Source organism: Pongo abelii, chromosome 19, assembly GCF_028885655.2.
Source record: "Pongo abelii isolate AG06213 chromosome 19, NHGRI_mPonAbe1-v2.0_pri, whole genome shotgun sequence".
Lineage (NCBI taxonomy): Eukaryota > Metazoa > Chordata > Mammalia > Primates > Hominidae > Pongo > Pongo abelii.
Genome location: NC_072004.2, coordinates 20,201,659 through 20,226,119, shown reverse-complemented (window position 1 = coordinate 20,226,119; position 24,461 = coordinate 20,201,659). Strand labels below are relative to the sequence as shown.

The 24,461-nt window shown below is 45.2% G+C and overlaps 1 protein-coding gene and 1 pseudogene across 15 annotated transcripts in view; both read right to left on the bottom strand.

Moving 5' to 3' along the window:
- The window catches only part of PRPSAP2 (phosphoribosyl pyrophosphate synthetase associated protein 2), a 75,432-nt gene that overhangs the window by 5,090 nt on the left and 45,881 nt on the right, over positions 1-24,461 (bottom strand). For all 15 annotated transcript variants that reach the window (XM_063717923.1, XM_054535271.2, XM_009251375.3 and 12 more), the window contains 2 exon segments: positions 15,441-15,589; positions 1,193-1,263 (listed from right to left, as the gene is read on the bottom strand). In XM_063717923.1, coding sequence (XP_063573993.1) covers positions 1,193-1,263; positions 15,441-15,589 — 220 coding nt within the window.
- Positions 15,596-19,390, bottom strand: LOC134760518 (ran-specific GTPase-activating protein-like; annotated as a pseudogene).

Below are 24,461 nucleotides of genomic sequence, written 5' to 3'. Positions count from 1 at the left end.
ATGTTTCAAACAGTTATAATCAACTTTGTACTTTACTTTTTTTTTTTTTTGAGATGGAATCTCACTCTTCCGCCCAGGCTAGAGTGCAGTGGCACAATCTTGGCTCACTGCAACCTCCGCCTCCCGGGTTCAAGTGATTTTCCAGGATCAGTCTCCCAAGTAGCTGGGATTACAGGTGTGCGTCAACATGTCCAGCTAATTTTTGTATTTTTAGTAGAGATGGGGTTTCACCATGTTGGCCAGGCTGGTCTTGAACTCCTGACCTCAGGTGATCCACCCGCCTCGGCCTCCTAAAGTGCTGGGATTACAGGCATGAGCCACTGCGCCTGGCCTGTACTTTACTTTTATCACAGAACAATATCTCACGTTATGACAGGATGACTTTTTTTTTTTTTTTTTTTTTTTTTGAGACTGAGTTTCACTCTTGTCACCCAGGCTGGAGTGCAGTGGCATGATCTCGGCTCACTGCAACCTCTGAGCCCCAGGCTCAAGGGATCCTCCCGCTTCAGCCTCTCAAGTAGCTGGGACTACAGGTATGTGCCACCAAGTTCAGCTAATTTTTGTATTTTCTGTAGAGACGGGGTTTTGCCATGTTGCCCAGGCTGGTCTTGAACTCCTGAGCCCAAGCGATTGGCCTGCCTTGGCGTCCCAAAGTGCTGGGATTACAGGCATGAGCCAAAGCACCCAGCCAGTACTTAGCAATTTTAAAATAAACAATAACATTTTCCAATTTCTGGGCCAAAGCAAACATTTAGCACAAGGTACCAATTTAATAAGAATTATCTGGCCATACTACTATCCTTAGGCCTTTATATGCCCAGAATTAACAAATAAATTGGCCAGGTGCAGTGGCTCACGCCTGTAATCCCAACACTTTGGGAGGCCGAGGCAGGTGCATCACTTAAGTTCAGGAGCTTGAGACCAGCCTGGCCAACATGGTGAAACCCCATCTCTACTAAAAATACAAATATTAGCCAGGCGTGGTGGCAGGCACCTGTAATTCCAGCTACTTGGGAGGCTGAGGCAGGAGAATCATTTGAACCTGGGAGGCAGAAGTTGCAGTGAGCCGACATTGTGCCACTGCACTCCAGCCTGGGCGACAGCGAGTCTCTGTCACAAAATCAATCAATCAATCAATCAACAGAATAACAATGGCAAATACTAGAATTAATAATAAAAGAGGTCTACATACCACGATGATGGCAATCCTTCCTCCAACATCACCCACAACCGTGATTGGGGGCTTTTCTTTAGGAATCAGCACTGGTTGGAATAAAACACACACACCAAAATTTTTATATTAAAAAGTAAAACAAAACTTTAAAGAAGTTAATATCTCAAGATAAAAACATTCAACCAACTAGGAATAGAAGGGAATTTCCTCAGTCTGATTAAGGGCAACTACAAAAACCCACAGCTAACTTCATACTTTATGGCCGAAGGCCAAAAGCTTTCCCCTAAGATCAGGAACAAGACAAGGATGCCCACTGCACCACTGCCATTCACCATCATACTGGATACTCTAGCAAGGGTAATTAGGCAAGAAAACGAAATGAAAGGCATCCAGATCAGAAAGGAAAAGTAAAACTATCTCTATTAGCAGATGACATGTTCCTACATATTGAAAATACCCAAGAATCCACAAATCCACTTACCAAAGCTAATATACGAATTCAGCCAAGTTGCCAAGTACAAAATCAACACACAAAATCAGCTGCTACACAGCAGCACTGAATAATCAAAAGAGTGAATTGAGAAAGCAATTCCAGGCCGGGAGCAGTGGCTCACTCCTGTAATCCCAGCCCTTTGGGAGGCTGAGGCGGGCGGATCATGAGGTCAGGAGATCGAGACCATCCTGGCTAACATGGTGAAACCCCATCTCTACTAAAAATACAGAAAAAAAAAAAAAAAAAATTAGCCAGGCGTGCTGGTGGGCGCCTGTAGTACCAGCTACTTGGGAGGCTGAGGCAGGAGAATGGCGTGAACCCGGGAGGCGGAGCTTGCAGTGAGCCGAGATCGCGCCACTGTACTCCAGCCCGGGCAACAGAGTGAGACTAAAAAAACAGAAAGCAATTCCATTTACAAAAGGAGGCAAAAGAATAAAATACCAGGAATAAATTTAACCAAGGACTTGTGAAAACTACAAATCATTATTGAAAGAAATTTAAGAAAATAGGATTATTGGCCAGGAGTGGTGGTTCACACCTGTAATCCCAGCACTTTGGGAGGCCGAGCTGGGTGGATCTCTTGAGCCCAGGAGTTCGAGACCAGCCTGGGCAACACAGTGAAACACCATTTCTACAAAAAAAAAAAAAAAAAAAAATATATATATATATATATATATATAAATTAGCCAGGTTTGGTGGTAGCACATGCCTGTAGTCCCAGCTACTCAGAGGGCTGAGGTGGGAGGATCACTCCATCCTGGGAGGTGGGGGTTGCAGTGAGCCAAGATCATGCCACTGCACCCCAGCCTGGGCAACAGGGCAACACCTTATCTCAAAAAAATAAGAAAAAAAAAAAAAAGAAAGAAAGAAAAGAAAGAAAACAGAATTCTTAGATATTATACTGAAAGATAAGCAACAAAAATATAAATTGGACTTAATCAAAATTAAAATCTTTTGCGGCTGGGCGTGGTGGCTTGCACCTATAATTCCACACTTTGGGAGGCTGAGGAGACAGGATTGCTTGGGCTCAAGAGTTCAAGACCATCCTGGGCAACACAGTGAGACCCCATCTCTACAAATTTTTTTTTTAAATTACCCAGGCACGGTGATGTGCGTCTGTAGTCACAGCTACTCAGAAGGCTGAGGCAAGAGGATCACTTGAGCCTGGGAGGTTCCGAGGCTGCACTGAGCCATGATCATGCTACTGCACACTCCAGCCGGAGTGACACAGTGAGACCCTGTCTCAATAAAAAATAGATAAAAAAGAGGGCCGGGCACGGTGGCTCATGCCTGTAATCTCAGCACTTCGGGAGGCTGAGGTGGGTGGATCACGAGGTCAGGAATTCGAGACCAGCCTGGCCAACATGGTGAAACCCCCATCTCTACTAGAAATACAAAAAATTAGCTAGGCATGGTAGTGCGCACTTATAATCCCAGGTACTAGGGAGGCTGAGGCAGGAGAATTGCTTGAACCCAGGAGGTGGAGGTTGCAGTGAGCGGAGATGCACCATTGCATTCCAGCCTGAACGACAGAGCAAGACTCCTTCTCTAAATAAATAAATAAATAAATAAATACATAGGGCGAGGCACGGTGGCTCACGCCTGTAATCCCAGCACTTTGGGAGGCCGAGGCGGGCGGATTACGAGGTCAGAAGATCGAGACCATCCTGGCTAACACGGTGAAACCCTGTCTTTACTAAAAATACAAAAAATTCGCTGGCGTGGTGGCAGGCGCCTGTAGTCCCAGCTACTTGGGAGGCTGAGGCAGGAGAATGGTGCGAACCTGAGAGGTGGAGCTTGCAGTGAGCCGAGATCATGCCATTGCACTCCAGCCTGGGTGACAGAGCAAGACTCCGTCTCAGAAAAAATAAAATAAAATAAATAAAATAAAATAAATAAATAAATAAATAGATAAAAACAAAAAAGTAAAAAAAAAACCCCTACAGAATGGCAGAAAATATTTGCATATCATGTATCTGGTAAGAGTCTAGTATCCAAAATATATAAAGTAGGCTGGGCATGGTGGCTCATGCCTGTAATCCCAGCACTTTGGGAGGCCGAGGTGGATAGATTGCCTGCCTGAGTTCAGGAGTTTGAGACCAGCCTGAGCAACATGGCGAAACCCTGTCTCTATAAAAAAATACAAAAATTAGCAGGGCGTGGTGGTGCATGTCAGTAGTCACAGCTACTTAGGGGGCTGAGGTGAGAGGATCACTTGCGCCTGGGAGGTCAAGGCTCCAGTGAGCCACGACTGAACCACTGCACTCCAGCCTGGGTTAGAGAGTGAGGCCCTGTCGCAAAAAAAAAAAAAAAAAAAAAAAGAAAAAAAATTGTGTATATATATATATATATATGCGCCATATGCCAAAATATATAAAGAACTTTTATAATTCAACAATAAAAAGACAAACCGAGTTCAAAAATAGGCAAAGGATTTCAACAGATATTTCTCCGAAGAAGATATACAAATGAAGTCATTAGCCGTTAGGGAAATGTTTATCAAAATCACAGTGAGATGCCAATTTATGCCCACTGGGCTGGTTACAATAAAAAAGCAGAAAATAAGTGTTGATGAGGATGTGGAGAAACTGGAATCTTTGTACATTACTGGTAGGAATATAAAATGGTGCAGCTGATGTGAAAAAAGAGTCTGGCAGTTCCTCAAAAAGTTAAACATACACCAAATGACCCAGCAATTCCGATCCCAGGTATAGACCATGAGAAATGAATCATCTATCCACACAGAAAACTCATATATGAATATACAGAGCAGCAGAGCCAGAAGTGGAAACAACCCAAATTCCTTTCAAATGCTGACAATGAAATATTATCCAGCCATCAAAAGCAATGAAGTACTGACAAGTGCTATCACACGGATGAACCTCAAAAACATGCTCAAAGAAAGAAGCCAGATACAAAAGCCCACATATTATATGATTCCGTTTATATGAAGTGTCCAGATTAGGCAAACATCCACAGAAACAGAAAGGAGGTAAGCAGTTGCCAGGGGCTGGGGGACGGGGGCATGGTGAAACTACTTAATGGGTGCAGGGTGTTCTTCTGGGGTAATGAGAAGTTTTGAAACTAGAAAGAAATGGTAACTGCACAAAACTGTGAATACACTGAAAGCCAGTAAATTTTATACTTTAAAATGGTTAATTCTATGTTATGTGACTTTGACTTCAATTTTCTTTTAAGGCAATGTCACAAAAAGAAAAAGTGAAAGTACTGTTCTAGATTGGGGCTTTTCAACTGCTGAGATCTTGGGCCAGACACGTTTATGCTGCAAGGGACCACCCTGCGTACTGTGAGAAGTTTAGCAGCATGCTTGGCCTCTACTCACTAGATGCCAGTAGCCACCCCCTTGATTGTGACAATCAAAACTATCTCCAGACATTTCCAAATGACCTCTAGGAGACAATATCCACTCCCTAATTGAGAACCACTGCTCTAGATTGAAAGAGACGAAAGACATATGGCAACCAGAGGCAATGTGTGACCCTAGGTGAGCAACAGGAGAGGACAAAAAAGTATAACAAAACAAAGCAAAGCAAGATAAATTCCAGAACTGAAGTGACTTTTTACATTTTCAACAGTCCTATTCCCAGGACACTTGACCTCAATGCCGGTGAAAAAGTATAATGAATCACCCTTTAGGAAATCAATTTGACAAAAAGCCTTATATTCATACCTTCTGACTCATTAATCTCACTTTTAGAAGCTTGAAATGAAATAAGCCAAAGTATGGGAAAAGTGTTTTATCCACATATATTCGCTGCCACATTACAAGGGCAAAGAACAGAAGAAAACATAAAAACCCCAAATTAGGCTGTGGTTGGGCAGTCTAAGCCACATTCATATGATGGGATATTAGCCATAAAAATGTTGTTTACAAGAGGCTGAGGTGGACAAATCGCTTGAGCCTGGGAGGTCAAGGCTGCAGTGAGCTGTGACTGTCACTGCACTCCAGCCTGGGTGACAAAGTGAGACCCAGTCTCAAAGAAAAAAAAAAAGAAATTGCTGTTTCTTTTGAAAGTTTCTGGTGACCTGAGATGACACGTCAGGCAGCTGGGAGAAGGAGGCAGCAACGTGCACAATTAATGTATGAAGCATGCATCGCAGCTCTATGAAAGTAAGGGTGAAAAACTAAAAAGAGGCTCACCAAATTAAAGTGGTTTGAATAGTGGGATCAATCACTAATTATTATTTTCTTTTAACTTTTATGGATAATATTTTCAAATATTATATATAGTGCTTATATTCTGAAAAAGCATTTTCATTGTTTTTTAGTAGGCATATTTTCATCTATAAGAAATCAGAGGATACAAAACAATTTTTAAAATCTAATACTAAATAACAAAATCTTTATATTCGAGATGCTACAGGAAGAATGCTTTCTTTTCCCTTCATATATTATTTGCTAGTACCTTAAAAAAGTACTCTATGTAGGGTGTCCAATCATCAAATGTATAAAAACAATCCAATACTTAGGATCTGTGAAACTAAAATTCTATTGCATTCCCAAAGACGGCCTGTAGTGATCACTACTTGAGTCAAAACATAAACACAGAAACATTATAATTAAAATTATGAATGAAACATAAAGCTCACACGAGTAAAGAAATATTAGAAAGAACACAGAGATCATCCAGTCCCATGACCTCATTTCCAGATGGGAAACCTGTAGTTCAGTGTCTGCAGTCCAGAGTCCACTCCCAAAGGCCACACCAAAAGCTAACGCCCAGCAAGTTCCAAAGAAGCAGCGTTCATCTAAAGACTGCCAACACCTGTTGTTCCTCATCACAGACAGCCCATGCGCTTACAGGACTGAAGAGGAACATATATTCTTCCATGCTCCCGGGCATGGCTCATCTCACCAATGGTCCCAGCCAGCCCTTGCAGGGTTCTGCTGAGGTTCCTAGACACAAGCCCCTCTGAGGCCAGGCAAGGATTCTGAAAGGGAGCGGCAGCCCCAGGCCTACCCCCCATCACCAACAGCCTGGGCACGTGAGGCTGTGAGAAATGCATACACAAGCCAAAGGCTTTGAGGTCCTGAGCCAAACGCTTTATTAACACCCTCCCAGCCCCAAATCCTGAACCCTGGCTCTATCTCCTGCCTTCCTCCTCCTTAAATCCCCATCACTAAGTCCAAGAGACGCAAGAGCACAGTAGAAAAAGCACAGGTTTTAGTCAGACATGTCCAGCTTGTCACTATGTGACTGCAGGGAAGTCACTTTCTCTTTCTGATCCTGTTTATCTATAAAGTGGAAAATCATCACTCAATTAAAAGGGCTGTACTGGAGACTAATACACTAAAAATGTTCATTCCCTCCTGCTGTCTTTTTTAGAGACAGGGTCTCACTCTGTCACACAGGCTGGAGTGTAGTGGCACCATCATGGCTCACTGCAGCCTCTACTTCCTGGGTTCAGGTGATCCTTTCACCTCAGACTCTCAAGTAGCTGGGATTACAGGCACACCACCATGCCTGGCTAATTTTTTTTTTTTTTTTTTTTTTGAGAGGTAGTGTCACTGTGTTGTCCAGGCTGGAGTGCAGTGGCACAATCTCAGCTCACTGCAACCTCTGCCTCCTGGGTTGAAGTGATTCTCCTGCCTCAGCCTCCTGAGTAGCTGGGATTACAGGCACGCGCCACCACACCTGGCTGATTTTTATATTTTTAGTAGAGACAGGGTTTCACCATGTTGGTCAGGTTGAGCTTGAACTCCTGACCTCATGATCCACCCACTCTGGCCTCCCAAAGTGCTGGGATTACAGGCATGAGCCACAGCGCCCAGCCGCCTGGCTAATTTTTAAACTTTTTATAGAAACGGGGTTGTGCTATGTTGCCCAGGCTGGTCTCAAACTCCTGGGCTCAAGCAAACCTTCCACCTCAGCCTTCCAAAGTGCTGGGATTAAAGGAGTGCACCAAAGTACCTGGCCTCCCTCCCATTGTCTTTTTAACATTTCTCAATGTGCTCTGTCACTTTTATTCCCATTGTTACCAACCCCTAGAGCAACAATGCACAACAGAAATACAAAGTGACAAATGAAAGCCACATATGCAATTTCAGATATTCTAGTAGCCACATTACAAAAACACAAAAAAAGGTAAAATTAATTTTAATAACATGTTTGATTTGATTCAATATATCAAAATATTACCATTTTAACACAGAATCAATAAAACTTCACTAATGAGATACTTACATTAAAGTTTCCAGATTGGGGTGTGCGTCCTTCACACTCCCACTGCTCCCCACCCCATTCCCAGTGCGCAGGAGCCACATGTAGCCGGTGGCCACCTGACTGGACAGCACAGCCCAAGAGATCAAGCTCTCCTCCCCTCTGCCTGCTCAACTTCATCACCCTCCCAGATCTGGCCTCTGCACTTCCAGCTTCTGTTCCGTGAAACCTATCCCAAACACAGATGCAGGCCTGGCCTGCTGAACACTAAATGGCCCGGATTGAGAGCCTTTGTGGGCCGCCTTCTAGGACGCGAGTGTATTTACTGGTATTCAAAGTCCTCCTCGGTTGGCTCCCTACAGATACTGCTACCTTAGTCCATCTCTTCCCTCCAGGGGCCTCCTGGTAGTCAGGCTAATGTCTTCCTGGCCACACCATGGCCCATCACTGAACGTCTCATCACTGCAGTCCTATCTCACTCACATAAGGCAGGCAGCGCTGGGTCCTGAGGGCTCGTCCTGGGCTTTCCACCGTCTTGGCCTATCATATGGGTCAACTCTGAGGATGGCCTCTTTTTGTCGCTCTTTTTCAGAAAAACAACAGGCCCAAGAACACACAGCTGATAAGTGATGGAGCCAGATGCAAACTCAAGCTCAGTCCCCCACCCCTCAGGAGATTTAATCCCTGCCCAGATGGCCTTCCATTTCCACCTCAGCTGGGATCTACAAAGTACAGCTAGAATCCCAGCTGTGTGCATGGCTATCCCAACCACACTAGTTCCTTTTCTGTTTTTTTTCCCTCTATTTATAAATGAGCAAACTCCTAGGCAAGGCAAAAACCTAACAGTCCAGAATATACCTCTGTGACCTAAAAATTATTTTGAGCTGAAAGCATTTGAGTTCCTGAAGTCCCTTATATGCTGAAAAGCAGAGCCTCACAAAATAACTCCAAAGAACTCAACTGTGATAAATCTCCTCCCTGGAAACACCAGGGAAGACTGACTCTTATTGCTTAAGACTAGAAGAAGTCCAGACCACACCTAAACAGACGCTGTCAAAAACTAGCCTCTCTCCCATCTTTTCTCCTCAGCGCCCACTTCCCACCAGTCCCCTCCCTCCTCCTCTTCCCCCATTAAGAAGTCATCTCGGCCGGGCGCCTGTAATCCCAGCACACTGGGAGGCCGAAGCGGGCGAATCACTTGCAGTCAGGAGTTCGAGACCAGCCTGGCCAACATGGCGAAACCCTGTCTCTACTAAAAAAAAAAAAAATACAAAAATTACTTGGGCATGGTGGCATGTACCGGTAGTCCCAGCTACCCAGGAGGCTGAGGCAGGAGAATCGCCTGAACCTGGGAGGCAGAGGTTGCAGTGAGCCATGATTGCACCACTGCACTCCAGGCTGGGCAAAAGAGCATTTCAAAAAAAAAAAAAAAGAAGTCATCTGTTTTCCCACAGGGGCCTTTTCTGCCCCTCTTGTTCCTCTATTAAGTTGCTATATAAGCCCCAAATTCTAACCACTTAAAGTCATATTTTTGTGACTCACACAAGAGTTTAATCACACACATCTGTATGTATGTGATTAAACTGTCTTTCCTCTTCCTCATCTGTCTTTTGCGAGTTTAGTCCATATGCCACCAAACACTGAATCTATGAGGGCAGGGGGTTAGGGTTCTTCCCCAACAACTCGAAGGTGGCATTTTTTTTTTTTAATTAAGAAGATGTTATTAAGGCATGGGGAAGTTTCTTAAACACAAAAACAAATTCATGCATAACTCTACCACCCCAACCCAACTACATTCATTCTTCATATTCCCTCCTGGTCCTTGCATAGACAAAGAGAGTGCTGTGGTCTGAAGATGGTATCCTCTCAAAATGCTGTGTTGGAACCTAATACCTAATGTGATAGTATTAACAGCTGGGGCCTTTGGGAAATGATTAAGTCTCAAGGCCTCTGCCTTCGTGAACAGGATTAGTGCCCTTACAGAGAGCTGCCTTGCTCCTTCCACCATCTGAGGACACAGTAACAAGGTGCCACCTCAGGAGCAGAGTGAGCCCTCACCAGACACCAATCTGCTGGTGCCTTGATCCAGGACTTCCCAGCCTCCAGAACTGTGAGCAATGAATTTCTGTTGTTTATAAATTACCCAGTCTGGCCGGATGCAGTGGCTCATGCCTGTAATTCCAGCACTTTGGGAGGCTGAGGTGGACGGATCACCTAAAGTTGGGGGTTCACGACCAGCCTGACCATCATGGAGAAACTCTGTCTCTACTAAAAATACAAAAATCAGCCAGTCGTGGTGGTGCGTGCCTGTAATCCCAGCTACTCGGGAGGCTGAGGCAGGAGAATCCCTTGAACCCCGGAGGTGGAGGTAGAAGTCGTGGTGAGCCAAGATCGTGTCATTGCACTCCAGCCTGAGCAACAAGAGCAAAACTCCGTCTCAAAAAAAAAAAAAAATTATCAAGTCTAAGGTATTTTGTTATAGTAGCCTTAACAAACTAAGACAGAAGTTGGTACTGAGAAGTGAGTTGCTGCTATATTAAATACCCACCAATGCAGGAGTGGCTTTGGAACTGGGTAATGGGCAGAGGCTGGAAGAGGAAAAGGCTAGAAAAAGACTGTATTGCTATGTACAGACCGTAAAGGGGAGCTCTGGTGAGGGTTCTGCTTTGGTTTGGATGTAGTTTGTCTCCACCAAAACTTATGTTAAAAATTTGGGCCAGGCGCAGTGGCTCATGCCTGTAATCCCAGCACTTTGGGAGGCCGAGGTAGGTGGATTGCCTGAGCTCAGGAGTTCAACCAGCCTGGGCAACAAGGTGAAACCCCATCTCTACTAAAATACAAAAAATTAGCTGGCGTGGCGGCATGCACCTGTAGTCCCAGCTACTCAGGAGGCTGAGGCAGGAGAACTGCTTGAACCCGGGAGGTGGAGGTTGCAGTGAGCCAAAATTGCACCACTACACTCCAGCCTGGGCGACAGAGCAAGACTCCGTCTCACAAAAAAAAAAAAAAAAAAAAAAATTGATCCCCAGTGTGCACTATTGAGAGGTGGGGCCTAGTGGGAGATGTTTGGGTCACAGAGGCAGATCCTTCATGGATTAATGCCTTCCTATGGGGGTGAGTGAGTTCTTGCTCTCAGGGCACTTAGTTCCCATGAGAGCAGGTTGTTATAAAAGTGAGTCTGGCTTCCCAGACTCTCTCGTTTCCTCTCTTGCCATGTGATCTCTCTGCACCCGCCTGCTCACTTTTCTTCTCCACCATGTTTCAACCTAGTGTGTGGCCCTCATCAGAAACTGCCAGATGTGGTGCTATCTTTAACTTCCCAGCCTGAACAACTGTGAGCTAAATAAATGTGTCTTCTTTATAGAATACTCAGTCTTATGTAGTCTGTTATAGCAACACAAAACAGACTAAGACAGGCTCAGAAGAAAACAGCTGTAAAGAAAGCCTCAATCTTCTCAGAAATGATCTAAGTGGTCATGATCACAATGCTAGTAGAAAAACAGACAGTAGGCTGGTCATTGTGGCTCACACCTGTAATTTCAGCACTTTGGGAGGCTGAGGTGGAAGGATCGCTTTGAGCCCAAGAGTTCAAAACCAACCTGGGCAACATGGCAAAACTCCATCTCTACATAAAATACAAAAATTAGCCAGACATGGTGGCACATGCCTGCAGTCCCAGCTACTTGGGAGGCTGAGGTGGGAGGATCGATTGAGCCCAGGAGGTCAAGGCTGCTGTGAGCTGTGATCACACCACTGCATTCCAGCCTGAGCAAGAGAGTAAAACACTGTCTCAAAAAAAAAAAAAAACTGGTCGGGTGTGGTGGTTCATGTCTGTAACCCCAGCACTTTGGGAGGCTGAGGCAGACAGACCACTTGAGTTCAGGAGTTTTGAGACCAACCTGGCCAACATGGTGAAATGCCGTCTCTATTAAAAATACAAAAATGAGCCAGGCGTGGTGGTATGCGCCTGTAGTCCCAGCTACTCGGGAGGCCGAGGCACGAGAATTGCTTGAACCCAGGAGCCGGAGTTTGCAGTGACCCGAGATTGCACCACTGCATTCCAGCCTGGGTGACAGAGTGAGACTCCATCTCAAAAAAAAAAAAAAAGGGCAGTGAAATAGAATCTTTGGCAAAAGAGGGTGCATGGCTGCTCTTGACTTCTTATACTAAAATCCAAGAAGATGAATTAAAGATGAGATTTATTATCAAAGGGGAGGTAGAACTTAAATATTTGGAAAATTATCAGCCTGGCCATCTTGTAAAGAATGTAAAAGCAAGGCTGGATGCAATGGCTCAGGCCTATAAGCCCAACAGTTTGGGAGGCCAAGGAGGGAGGATTGCTTGAGCCCAGGAGCTTGTGACCAGCCTAGGCAACAAAGTAAGACCCCGTCTCTACCAAAAAAAAAAAAAAAAAAAATTAGCCAGGCCTGGTGCACACACCTATAGTCCCAGCTACTTGGGAGGCTGAGGTAGGAGAATGGCTTGGGCCCGAGAGGTGGAGGCTGCAGTGAGCTCTGATCGCACCACTGTACTCCAGCCTGGAAGACAGATCAAGACTCTGTCTCAAAAAAAAAAAAAAAAAAAAAAAAAGGAAAAATATGTTCAGGACAGAACTCCAAGGGTGTAGCCAAGCAAACTTTTCTTTTTTCTTTTTTTTCTGAGATGGAGTCTCACTCTGTTGCCATGCTGGAGTACGGTGGCACAGTCTCGGATCTCGGCTCACTGCAACCTCCGACTCCCTGGTTCAAGCGATTCTCCTGCCTCAGCCTCCCGAGTAGTTGGGATTTAAGGCACGCACCACCATGCCCAGCTAATTTTTGTATTTTTTGTAGAGACGGGGTTTCATCATGTTGGCCAGGCTGGTCTTGATCTCCTGACCTCGTGATTCACCTGCCTTAGCCTCCCAAAGTGCTGGGATTACAGGTGTGAGCCACCGCGCCCAGCCACCAAGCAAACATTTGATAAGGAGATTAGTATGGATAGAAAGAAGCCAGACTGCCAGGAGTGGTGGCTCACACCTGTAAGCACTTTGGGAGATTAAGGCGGGTGGATCACTCGAGCTCAGGAGTTCAAGACCAGCCTGGGCAACATGGTAAAACTTTGTCTCTACAAAAAAATACAAAAATTAGCCAGGTGTGGTGGCAAGTGCCTGTAGTTCCAGCTACTCATGAGGCTGAAGTGTGAGGACTGCTTGGGCCCAGGAGGTGAGGCTGCAATCAGCCATGATCACACAACTGCACTCCAGCCTGGGTGACAGAGTGAGACCTTGTCTCAAAAAAAAAAAAAAAAAGAACCAGATGCTATTCATCAAGACAGTGACTCAATGACCCCAAAGGCATTTCTGAGATCTTTGTGACTGCCCATCTCATCATAAGCCTAGAATGCCAGGGTCTTGGGGGCAGAACGATTTCAAGGCTCCACTTCCCACATTCCAGAGTACTCCTTACCCACTCCAGCTATGGCTCAAGCAGGCCCAACTATGGCTTGGGCCACCCCTCTGGAAGGCACAGGCAACAAACCACAGTGGTGTCCGTGCAGTGCCATCTCCACAGTGCACAGAGTGAATGAGCTGTGGGGGCACACCTACCTCTACCCAGACTTCAAAGGATGCCCCAAAGAGTGCCAGGGCCCAAGCAGAGAACTGTCACAGGGGCAGGGCCACCAGAGAGCCCCCACTAGGGCAATGCCCAGTGGAGTCGTGGGGGCAAGACCACCCCAAGACCCAAGACTGGTAGAACCACTAGAGTGCAACTCCAGCCCGAGAGATGCAGGCATGAGAATCCAATGACTGAGAGCTGCTGCATGGGCTGCTCCCAGCAAAGCTGTGAGAGTGGGGCCATCCAGAGTTTGCAGGACCAAGCCCTGCCCCAGTTTTTGTGGAAGGTGGGGCTTTGAGTCAACTTAAGCCTTAAGATTTAATGTTGTTTGTCTGGTTGGGTTTTAGACTTGGTCAGGACCTGTCACTCCTTTCTTCCTTCCTACTTCTCCCTTTTGGTCTCGAACTCCTGGCCTCAAGCAACCCTCCCACCTTGGCCACCCAAAACGCTGGGACTACAAGCGTGAACCACCACACTGGGCCTCACTTCTCCTTTTTGGAATGGGAATGTCTATCCAGTGTCTGTCCCATCATTGCATTTCGGAAGCATACAACCTGTTTGATTTCACAGGCTCACAGCCAGAGAGAAACGTGCCTCAGAGTGAATCCCAGAGCTGGAGTCTTACCCATATTTGATTTAGATGATATTTAGATGGGACTTTGGACTTCAGACTGTTGAGGTGATGCTGAAATTAAGTTAAGACTTACCGGAGTTAACATTTTGGGGGCTATTAGGATAGAATGAATGTATTTTGCATGTAAGATGAACATGAATTTTGAGGGGCCGGGGCAAAATGCTATGGTCTGAATTTTTGTGTCCTTCCAAATTCACGCTGGAACCACTGTGGTGGTATTAAGAGGTAGGGCTTTTAGGAGGTCACTAGTTTGTTAGGACTCTGCTCTACGAAGGGGGTCAGTGCCCTTGTCAGAGAGGCTTGAGGGAGTCTTCCACCTTTCTCCACCATAAGAGGATGCAGCAAGAAGGTACTATCTATGAGGAACAGGCCCTCAACAGACACCAAATCTGCTGGTGCCTTTATCTTTTTTTTTTTTTTTTTGAGACGGAGTTTCACTGTTGTTGCCCAGGCTGAAGTGCAATGGCGTGATCTCGGCTCACCACAACCTCTGTCTCCCGGGTTCAAGCGATTCTCCTGCCTTAGCCTCCCAAGAAGCTGGGATTACAGGCATGCGCCACCACGCTTGGCTAATTTTGTGTTTTTAGTAGAGAGGGGGTTTCTCCATGTTGATCAGGCTGGTCTCGAACTCCTGACCTCAGGTGATCCACCCGCCTCGGCCTCCCAAAGTGCTGGGATTACAGGCGTGAGCCACTGTGCCCAGCCCATCACGAGGTCAGTGCTGGCACCTTTATCTTGACCTTCACAGCCTCTAGAACTGTGAGCAATAAATTTCTGTTGTTTATATTACCCAGTCTAAGGTATTTCATCATAGCAGCCTGAACTAAGACAAATAGGTATACAATCTTGTATTCTGCCTTGTTCATATATATTCCATAGATTTTTCTCTTGTTTCCAGATAGTCTTGATTATTTCAAAGGGCTGCATAATTAGCTGTACTGACACAATATAATTTACCAAGCCCTATCCTCTGGTAAACCATTTAAACCTTTCTAATATTTTGCATTAAAAACAACATCACAGTCAATAACTTTGTATATAAAAAGCTTTTTGCTTATGTTAAACTACACTCTAGTATATATTGCTGAATGAATGAATGGACTTCCCTGAAGCATCGCAACTGTCTCAATAGTCCAAACATTTTCACAGGTCTTGCAAAGAAGGACAGACTGCTTCTAAACAGCCCTACAATTTACAAGGTAATCAGAAATGCATTCGCTACTATCTGGCCAAGAAAGGTGTTAATGAGTTTTTGCCAACTTAAAAAAAAAACGAAGAATGAGGAAAAAAACCACACATACAACAGTGTAGTCAGCCTTAAAATCAGAGGAAAGTGGGAAAGAGGCAGCAGCACACTTACTGGGGATCTCCAGGCTGGGGTGGATGGCAGCCACACTTCTGACCATGGGTGGGGAATGCCGTCCATCCACCAAGTCCGACTCGGCATCCTGCGCCTCTCCATGAATCACTGCAATTCCCAGGCGCAGGCGCTCAGCAAAAGACTGTGCCCTGAGGGAAAACACCAGACAGAAGCTCAAAACTCATGCAGCCCTTGGTTCTGCTAATGCCCAGGGGACAAAACATTAAGAGAACATAAGTAGAATGTTGTCTCCCAAAGGACTAAAGAAAAGAGAGAATAAAACAGCCTCAGACTCTTAGAAACCAGGACTAACTGTAGAGACCCCACATGCCAAACACTTCCCTCTGCAACAGCACCAAAGAAGGGCAGCAGCCTGGCCTGGTCTGCAAGCCACTGGCCGGGAGAGCCTGACTGAGTGAAGGAACCTCCGCTCAGCTCTGTCTCACCTGAAGCTGCTAATTCTACCTGCCTGCCTACCTACCTACCAGTGAGAACCAACTACGTGGGGCAAAGGGCAGCAAATGCTCACCAAAGTATTAAGCACAAATTTCTTAATAGTTTTAGGGGGGTAAAACTGAGATACAAGAAACTGTGCATATCTAAAGTATATAATTTCATGAGCTCTGAAGGCTGTATGTGCCCATATAAGCATTAGCACAATCAAGACAAGGAACATCATCACCACAAGCATCTCCTTATGCCCCTTAGTGATTTTTCCTTCTGGCCCCAGGCAACAGCTGATCTGCTTTCTGTCACTATAGTTTCACCTATCTAGAATTTCACGTAAGTGAAATCATAAAGTTGCCTATGTCTGATCTTTTGAGATGGAGTCTTGCTCTGTCGCCCAGACTGAAGCGTGGTGGCAGGATTTCTCAGCTCACTGCAACCTCTGCCTCCCAGGTTCAAGCGATTCTCCTGCCTCAGCCTCTCAAATAGCTGGAACTACAGTCATGCACCACCACATCTGGCTAATTTTTTTGTATTTTTAGTAGAGATGGGGTTTTACCATGTTGGCCAGACTGGTCTTGAACTCCTGACCTGAAATGATCCACCCACCTCGACCTCCCAAAGTGCTGAGATTACAGGTGTGAGCCACCTGTGCCTGGCCATTTTGTCTTATTTTACGCAGCACATGTTTTGGAGATTCATCCATGGAATAACATATCAATAGTTCATTCCCTTTCATTGCTGAGTAATATTCTGCTGGGTGAATATATCGCAGTGTATCCATTTATGTATTGCTGAGCTTTCCGGTTGTTTCTAGTTTTTGGCTGTCACAAAGCTGCTGTGAACATTCATACACAGATCTCTGTATGGGCACACGCTTTCTTTCCTTCTTTCTTTCTTTTTCTTTTGAGACAGAGTCTCACTCTGTTGCCCAGGCTGGAGTGCAGTGGCGTGAACCTCCACCTCCAGGTTCAAGCTATTCTCCTGCCTCAGCCTCCCAAGTAGCTGGGATTACAGGCACGTGCCACCATGCCCGGCTAATTTTTGTATTTTTTGTAGAGACGGGGTTTTGTCATGTTGGCCAGGCTGGTCTTCAACTCCTGACCTCAGGTGATCTGCCCACCTCAGCCTCCCAAAGTGCTGGAATTACACGCCCAGCCACATGCTTTCTTATCGCCTGATAAATTCCTAAGAGTGGAATGGCTGGATCATATAGTAGGTGTATATTTAACTCTTTATAAAAAGCCCACACAGGCCGGGCGCGGTGGCTTACGCCTGTAATCCCAGCACTTTGGGAGGCCAAGGCGGGCGGATCATGAGGTCAGGAGATCAAGATCATTCTGGCTAACACGGTGAAACCCCGTCTCTACTAAAAAAATACAAAAAAATTAGCCAGGCTGGGTGGCAGGCACCTGTAATCCCAGCTACTCAGGCGGCTGAGGCAGGAGAATGGCGTGAACCTGGAAGGTGGAGCTTGCAGTGAGTGGAGATCGCGCCACTGCACTCCAGCCTGGGCGACAGAGCGAGACTCCGTCTCAAAAAAAAAAAAAGGCCACACTGTTTTCCAAAGGGGTTATACCATATTACGGTCCCATGAGCAGAACATGAGAGATCCAGTTCCTCCACGTCTTCACCAACACTTGGTACGGTAGGTAAGTTGTGTCTTGTTTTCTCCTGACCAGTCTGGATAAAGGTTTATCAATTGCATTGATTTTCTCAAAGAATCAGCTTTTTAGCTTTTTTCTGGTTTTTGTTTTCTATTTCATTGATTTATGCTTTAATCTTTTTTTTTGAATGTTGAACTCAGTTCTTTATATAACATCCCTTGTAAAAACGAAACAGAATAAAAACAAACCGAAAAGCAGGGGCAGGGTAAAATTTGAAAAGGAAAGGAAAGGGAGGAAAAGGTAATAAAATAAGACGATTTATTGCTTCTCCTCAGCATCCTCCTTGGACTCCTCCTCCACCAAAAGAGCTTCAAGCTTTTCCGCCACTTTTTTGGCATGATCATTTTTGCCCGATCCTTTCTTTTCTCTCTGATCTCTTCCTTGCATTCTTCAAACTTTGTTTTGAATTTCTGTGCATTCTCAACATTCAGGAAGTGGATGGCCAGCAGCTCTGGCTTGGGGCACTCGTTGGCGAAGTCGGCGTGGGTGTTCCAGACCCAGGCATGGTCACTACCCACGTTGGGCTTCAGCTCCGTTATCAGCGTGAAGTAGTGGTTAGCAGAGATCTTCAGGGTCTTGTCCCTCCGCATGAGGAGGCGGATGGTCCCCTTCTCCTTGTGTTTCAGGAGCTTGACGTTGCCGGTGCCTCACTCCTTCCATTCTGGGAGATCCTTCTCTGAGGCAAATCAGAACAGTTTCATCTGCATTTTTAAAAGTTCTTCATCTTCTTCCAGCGTTTTAATTTCTTGCTCAGGAAGAGAAACTATTGGCTCAAACTGAGGGTCATGGTTGGACTCATCTGCATTCTCAGTGGAAGTATCATGGTCCTCATGAGTGTCCTTGGCGTGCTGTGAAAGTGGCAGCTCAGCTGAGTGGCTCGTCGCTGGCTTCAAGGCCTCTCGTTGCTGGCTCCGTGGCCTCTTGCAGGAGCTTCTTCCCGCCACATCTGGCTTTTTTTTTTTGTTGAGATGGAGTCTTGCTCTGTCGCCCAGGCTGGAGTGCAGTGGCGTGATCTTGGCTAGTGCGGTGGCATGATCTCGGCTCACTGCAGCCTCCGCCTCTGGATCAAGTGATTCTCCTGTCTCAGCCTCCCGAGTAGCTGGGACTACAGGTGTGTGCCACCAAGCTCGGCTAATCTTGTATTTTTAGTAGAGATGGGGTTTCATCATCATGTTGGCCAGGCTGGTCTCGAACTCCTGACCTTACTTAGGTAATCTGCTGGCCTTGGCCTCCCAAAGTGTTGGGAATACAGGCATGAGCCACCACGCCTGGCCTGTGTCTTCATTTTCATTTGGTTCTAAATACTTTGTAATTTCACTTTTGACTTCTTCTTTGACCTATGGATTATCTAAAAGTATGTTATTTAGTTACCAAATATTCAGGACATTTCCAAAGATACTTCTGTTATTAGAATTATTCTTAATTCCAGTGTGGTCAGAGAATATATTTTGTATGGCTTACATAATTATAAATTTGGGGCTTATTTTATGGCTCACAAGAATATGATCTATCTTTGTAAGTATTTATACTAAAAAAGAACTACATTCTGCTCTCCCTGGATGGTGTGCTATGACTGTCAGTCAGATCCAGCAGGCTGAAGGGGTTGTTCAAGTCTCCTGCATCCTTAATGATTTTCAGTCTCCTTATTCTATCAATTACTAAGAGAAGAATAATGGAATCACTATCATTATGGATATATCTATTTCTCCTTGCAGTTATCAGTGTTTGCTTCATATACTTTGAAACACTGTCATTTAGTTTATAAATGTTTAGAACTGTTTTGTCCTCTTTAAGAACTGACCCCTTTATCATTAGGAAAAGACCTTCTTCAACCATGGCAAAATTATTTGCCTTGATTTGTCTGATATTAATACAGCCACTCCTGATTCCTGGGGGCCATGCTGAGTCTTACTCTTTTTTCCATCCTCAGCACCTAATGCATGGTAAATGTTCAAGTGTTTAAGAATCCAACAAATTCTCGCAGCTTACCAGCACCAAAAATTCAAAACAAGTTCTTAACTAACTGCTCACAAGAATTACTAAAAAGAAACAAAAAATTAAGGATTATACTGAATCCCACTAGTACTATCTATACCAGATACAGCCAAGGCATTTACATGACATATGAAGAGCAGGGCACTAGAAAGTACTAAACACTATTAGTATGTAGACTCTTATGAGCTGTTAGAAATTTCACATCAACCGGGTTTCCTATATGCACTACACAACGAAGGAAAGCTTTGCTACAGTGTTAGCAATTATTTCAAGAAATTTAAATTTGGCTGGGCACGGCAGCTCACGCCTGTAATCCCAGCACTTTGGGAGGCTGAGGTGGGCAGATCACTTGGGACAAGGAGTTCAAGACCAGCCTGGCCAACATGGTGAAACTCCATCTCTACTGAAAAATGAACAAACAAACAAACAAAAAATTCATGCTTAAATCATCCTATTTTCAATATACTTTTTAAAGCTGGGTGATGGCTCACACCTGTAATCCCAGCACTTTGAGACGAAGGCAGGAGAATGGCTTGAGCCCAGGGGTTTGAGACCAGCCTGGGCAACATAGGGAGACCTCGTCTCTACAAAAATAAAAAAAAAATTAGCTGGCCCAGGCACAGTGACTCACGCCTGTAATCCCAGCACTTTGGGAGGCCAAGGCAGGTGGATCGCAAGGTCAAGAGATCGAGACTATCCTGGCCAACATGGTGAAACCCTGTCTCTACTAAAAATACAAAAATTAGCTGGGTGTGGTGGCAGGCTCCTGTAGTCCCAGCTACTTGGGAGGCTGAGGCAGGAGAACTGCTTGAACCTGGGAGGCAGAAGTTGCAGTAGGCCAAGACTGGATTGAGCCACCACACTCCAGCCTGGGGGACAGAGCAAGACTCCGTATCAAAAAAAAAAAAAAAAAAAAAAAAAAAATTAGCTGGGTATGGTAGTGCATGCCTGTGGTCCCAGCTACTTGGGAGGCTGAGGTGGGAGAATCACTTGAGCCCAGAAGGTCAAGGCTGCAGTGAGCTATAATTGCACCACTGCACTCCTGCCTGGGCAACAGAGAAAGACCCTGTCTCAAATAAATAAACAAACAATCTCAGACGCACATAAGTAAACATTTATTGGTCTGGTCCTATCTATGAGGAATGTAATTTATATTTCCAAGGAAAAGATGATAAACCTTCACAGGAGGTGAACCTTCACAGGACTGTTCAGGTCAAAAACAGTGAAGTCAGTAAAATATATTTATCTATGTGTGTGTAAGACAGAATATTTGTCCTAAGGGAAAAGAGGGAGCATCATAAACACGGAATATTTTAATAACATTTGATAAATATCCCAAGATGTAAGATTTAGTATTCACATAACTTTGAATTCATCCTTACAAAAAAAAATCAAAATAGTTTTTAAAAAATTATCAAGAGAGTGGCCAGGAGCAGTGGCTCACACCTGTAATCCCAGCCCTTTGGGAGGCCGAGGCGGGCAGATCACTGAGGTTGGGAGTTTGGGGCCAGCCTGACCAACATGGAGAAACCCTGTCTCTACTAAAAACACAAACAAATTAGCCGGGTGTGGTGGCACATGCCTGTAATCCCCAGCTACTCGGGAGGCTGAGGCGGGAGAATCACTTGAACCTGGGAGGCGGAGGTTGCGGTGAGCCGAGATCGCGCCATTGCACTCTAGCCTGGGCAACAAGAGCGAAACTCCGTCTCAAAAAAAAAAAAAATTCTCAAGAGAAAAAAATTTCAGACAGAACAATGGGGCAGAGTCTTCAAAAGAGTTGGCATCACATAGATTATTAGTTCCTCCTTGAAATTCAAGATTGGCTTTGCAAACAAAATTGGTGCCAAATGACTGACCTGTTAGTTATCCTCTAAGGAAGTCTTTTCCATCTGGGATCTGTGGAGGCTTGCCAGTTCCTAGAATAATATTTCAATTATACCAACCTCTACAAAACACAATGCTCTTAAGATAAATTAAATCGTGGCCGGGTGCGGTGGCTCACACTTGTAATCCCAGCACTTTGGGAGGCCAAGGCAGGTAGATCACCTGAGGTCAGGAGTTCGAGACCAGCCTGGCCAACGTGGTGAAACCCCGTCTCTACTAAAAATACAAAAAAATTAGCCAGGCATGGTGGCAGGCACCTGTAATCTCAGCTAATCGGGAGGCTAAGGCAGGAGAATTGCTAAAACCCGGGAGGCGAAGGTTGCAGTGAGCCGAGATCGTGCCATTGCATGCCAGCCCAGGCGACAACAGCAAGACTCTGTCTCAAAAAAATAAATAAGTAAAATAAAAAATAAATAAAATTATTACCTGCACAGCAATGGGAGTTTCTGGATATTCCATATAACTTAATCAGATACTTTGCATTCCCATCTGATTCCAAAATCAATCAGGATGGTTTCTCTGTGTCATTTTGTTACATGCACTGACAGAGAGGAATTCTAAAGCAACTTGATCCTGATTGTACGATAATGAGAGTTAATTTACATCATGGGTGAGAAAGAACAAGACACAGGGCCTCAGCTATCCTTTTGTTTCCTATTCACTCAGTTATTCAGAGAAAACAATTTCAAACAACTCATTCAAGCAAGTTCTGTTCCTTACAAAAGCAACACTTTCTCTGATGATTCCTTTTAGTCAAAACAACTGCTCATTGTCAAACAACTCCAAAACAATAGCTCTGCACTTAGACCTATTCATCAATAACTTCAGGATTCTAAAGGCACTAACCACTAAACACAGTGGCTCACGGCTGTAATCCCAACACTTTGTTTGGGAGGCCGAGGCGGGCAGATCACTTGAGGTCAGGAGTTCGAGAGGAGCCTTACCAGCATGGTGAAACCCCATGTCTACCAAAAATACAAAAATTAGCTGGGCATGGTGGCGCACGTCTGTAATCCCAGCTACTTAGGAGGCTGAGGCAAGAGAATCGCTTGAATCCAGGAGGTGGAGGTTGTAGTGAGCTGAGATCACACCACTGCACTCCAGACTGGGCGACAGAGGGAGACCCTGTCTCAAAAAATAAATAAATAAAGACACTAACCACCACCATTCTACATAATGGTATTTAATTTATAAAGTCCTTCAGTAAGTTCTTTGATGCTTATTAACTCTGTAAGATAAACCAAGCAGGTGTTATCCCCAGGAAACTGAGGCTTGGAGAGACAGCCTTGACCAAGGTTCTCACAAAGACTGGCTAAGGCACAAGTGGAAGGCCATGTCTTGGACTACTAATTTAATACCTTCCTGACTGATAAAAGTCAGCCCCAGTCTGACTTCTACACTGATTACAGCTATTTTCTAAGGTTGGCGGCCAAATGAAAAACTTGGAGGAGGGAACTAGAAATAATCAGATCAGAATGCCATGTGGCTGAGCCAGAAAGTGCCATCTCCTGCTCGAAGTCTGGGTCAATGTGTTTATCAGGACATTAGAACACAAGAAAATCACCACCACATAGCTACGGGATATGAGACAGCCAGAACTGACTTTACTGTGTTGATGCCATGTCGACAGAGCTCTTGCTCACAATACCTTTTTATTTTATTTTGTTTTTTTGAGACAGGGTCTGGCTGTCACCCAGGCTGGAGTGCAGTGGTGTGATCTCACCTCACTGCAACCTCCACCTACTGGGCTGAAGTGATCCTCTCACCTCAGCCTCCTGAGTAGCTGGGACTACAGGCACACGCCACCACACCCGGCTAATTTTTGTATTTTTGGTAGAGACGGGGTTTCACCATGTTGCCCAGGCTGTTTTTGAACTCCTGGACTCAAATGATCTTCCAACCTCAGCCTCCCAAAGTGCTGGGATTACAGGCATGAGCCATCGAGCCTGGCCCACTCACAACACCTTAAACTCACAGACCAAACTCCTAAGCCTTGATTGTGTTATTTTACTACCTGTTCCATATAAAACTGAGCCTTTTGTAGCACCCATCTCCATACATTCATTCATTCATTTATTTATTTGATGGAGTTTTGCTCTTGTTGCCTAGGCTGGAGTGCAATGGCACGATCTGGGCTCACCGCAACCTCCGCCTCCCGGGTTCAAGCAATTCTCCTGACCTCAGGAGATCCACCCACCTCAGCCTCCCAAAGTGCTGGGATTACAGGCGTGAGCCAATGCGCCCAGCCTCTAAAACATTCATTTAATGTAGTATGATCTATGTGGATTCAATTACTGAAACTGGGAGAAAAAGAGACTCGGTCTTTCGTTCCAATCTACCCAACTGACCTACCAGTCAAAGACCACATGAGGGCAGTCTGCAAGTGCCATGGGAACACAGCCCTGCCTGCACTGGTCACCACCACATCCACAATGGCTGGCACAGCAGCACTCAAATATGTACTCGGTAGAGACTGAGTGGAGAGGGGCAAGTCAATTTCTTTTTTTTTTTTTTTTTTGAGATGGAGTTTTGCTCTTGTCGCCCAGGCTGGAGTACAATGGTGCCATCCTGACTAACTGCAACCTCTGCCTCCCGGGTTCAAGCAATTCTCCTGCCTCAGCCTCCTAAGTAGGTGGGATTATAGGCGTGCGCCACCATGCCCCCCTAATTTTGTATTTTTAGTAGAGACAGGGCTTCACTAAGTTGGTCAGGCTGGTCTCAAACTCCTGACCTCAAGTGATCCACCCGCCTCGGCCTCCCAAAGTGCTGGGATTACAGGTGTGACACCGCACCTGGCCCAATTTCAATCATATCTGGCCAACACTCAAGTCCCCTAATCACTGGTATAGAAAACATTCTTGCAAGTAAATAGTTGCACCACCACCTTCAAGGAAACAACATTTGGTGGAACTGCCTTGGTTTCTTCATCTCTGCGGGTCTGTTTCCTCACCTATGAGAGATTATAACTGCTGACTTCCAAAGTTGCAAAGATCAAATAACATAACATAGATAAAAAACATCTGACGCT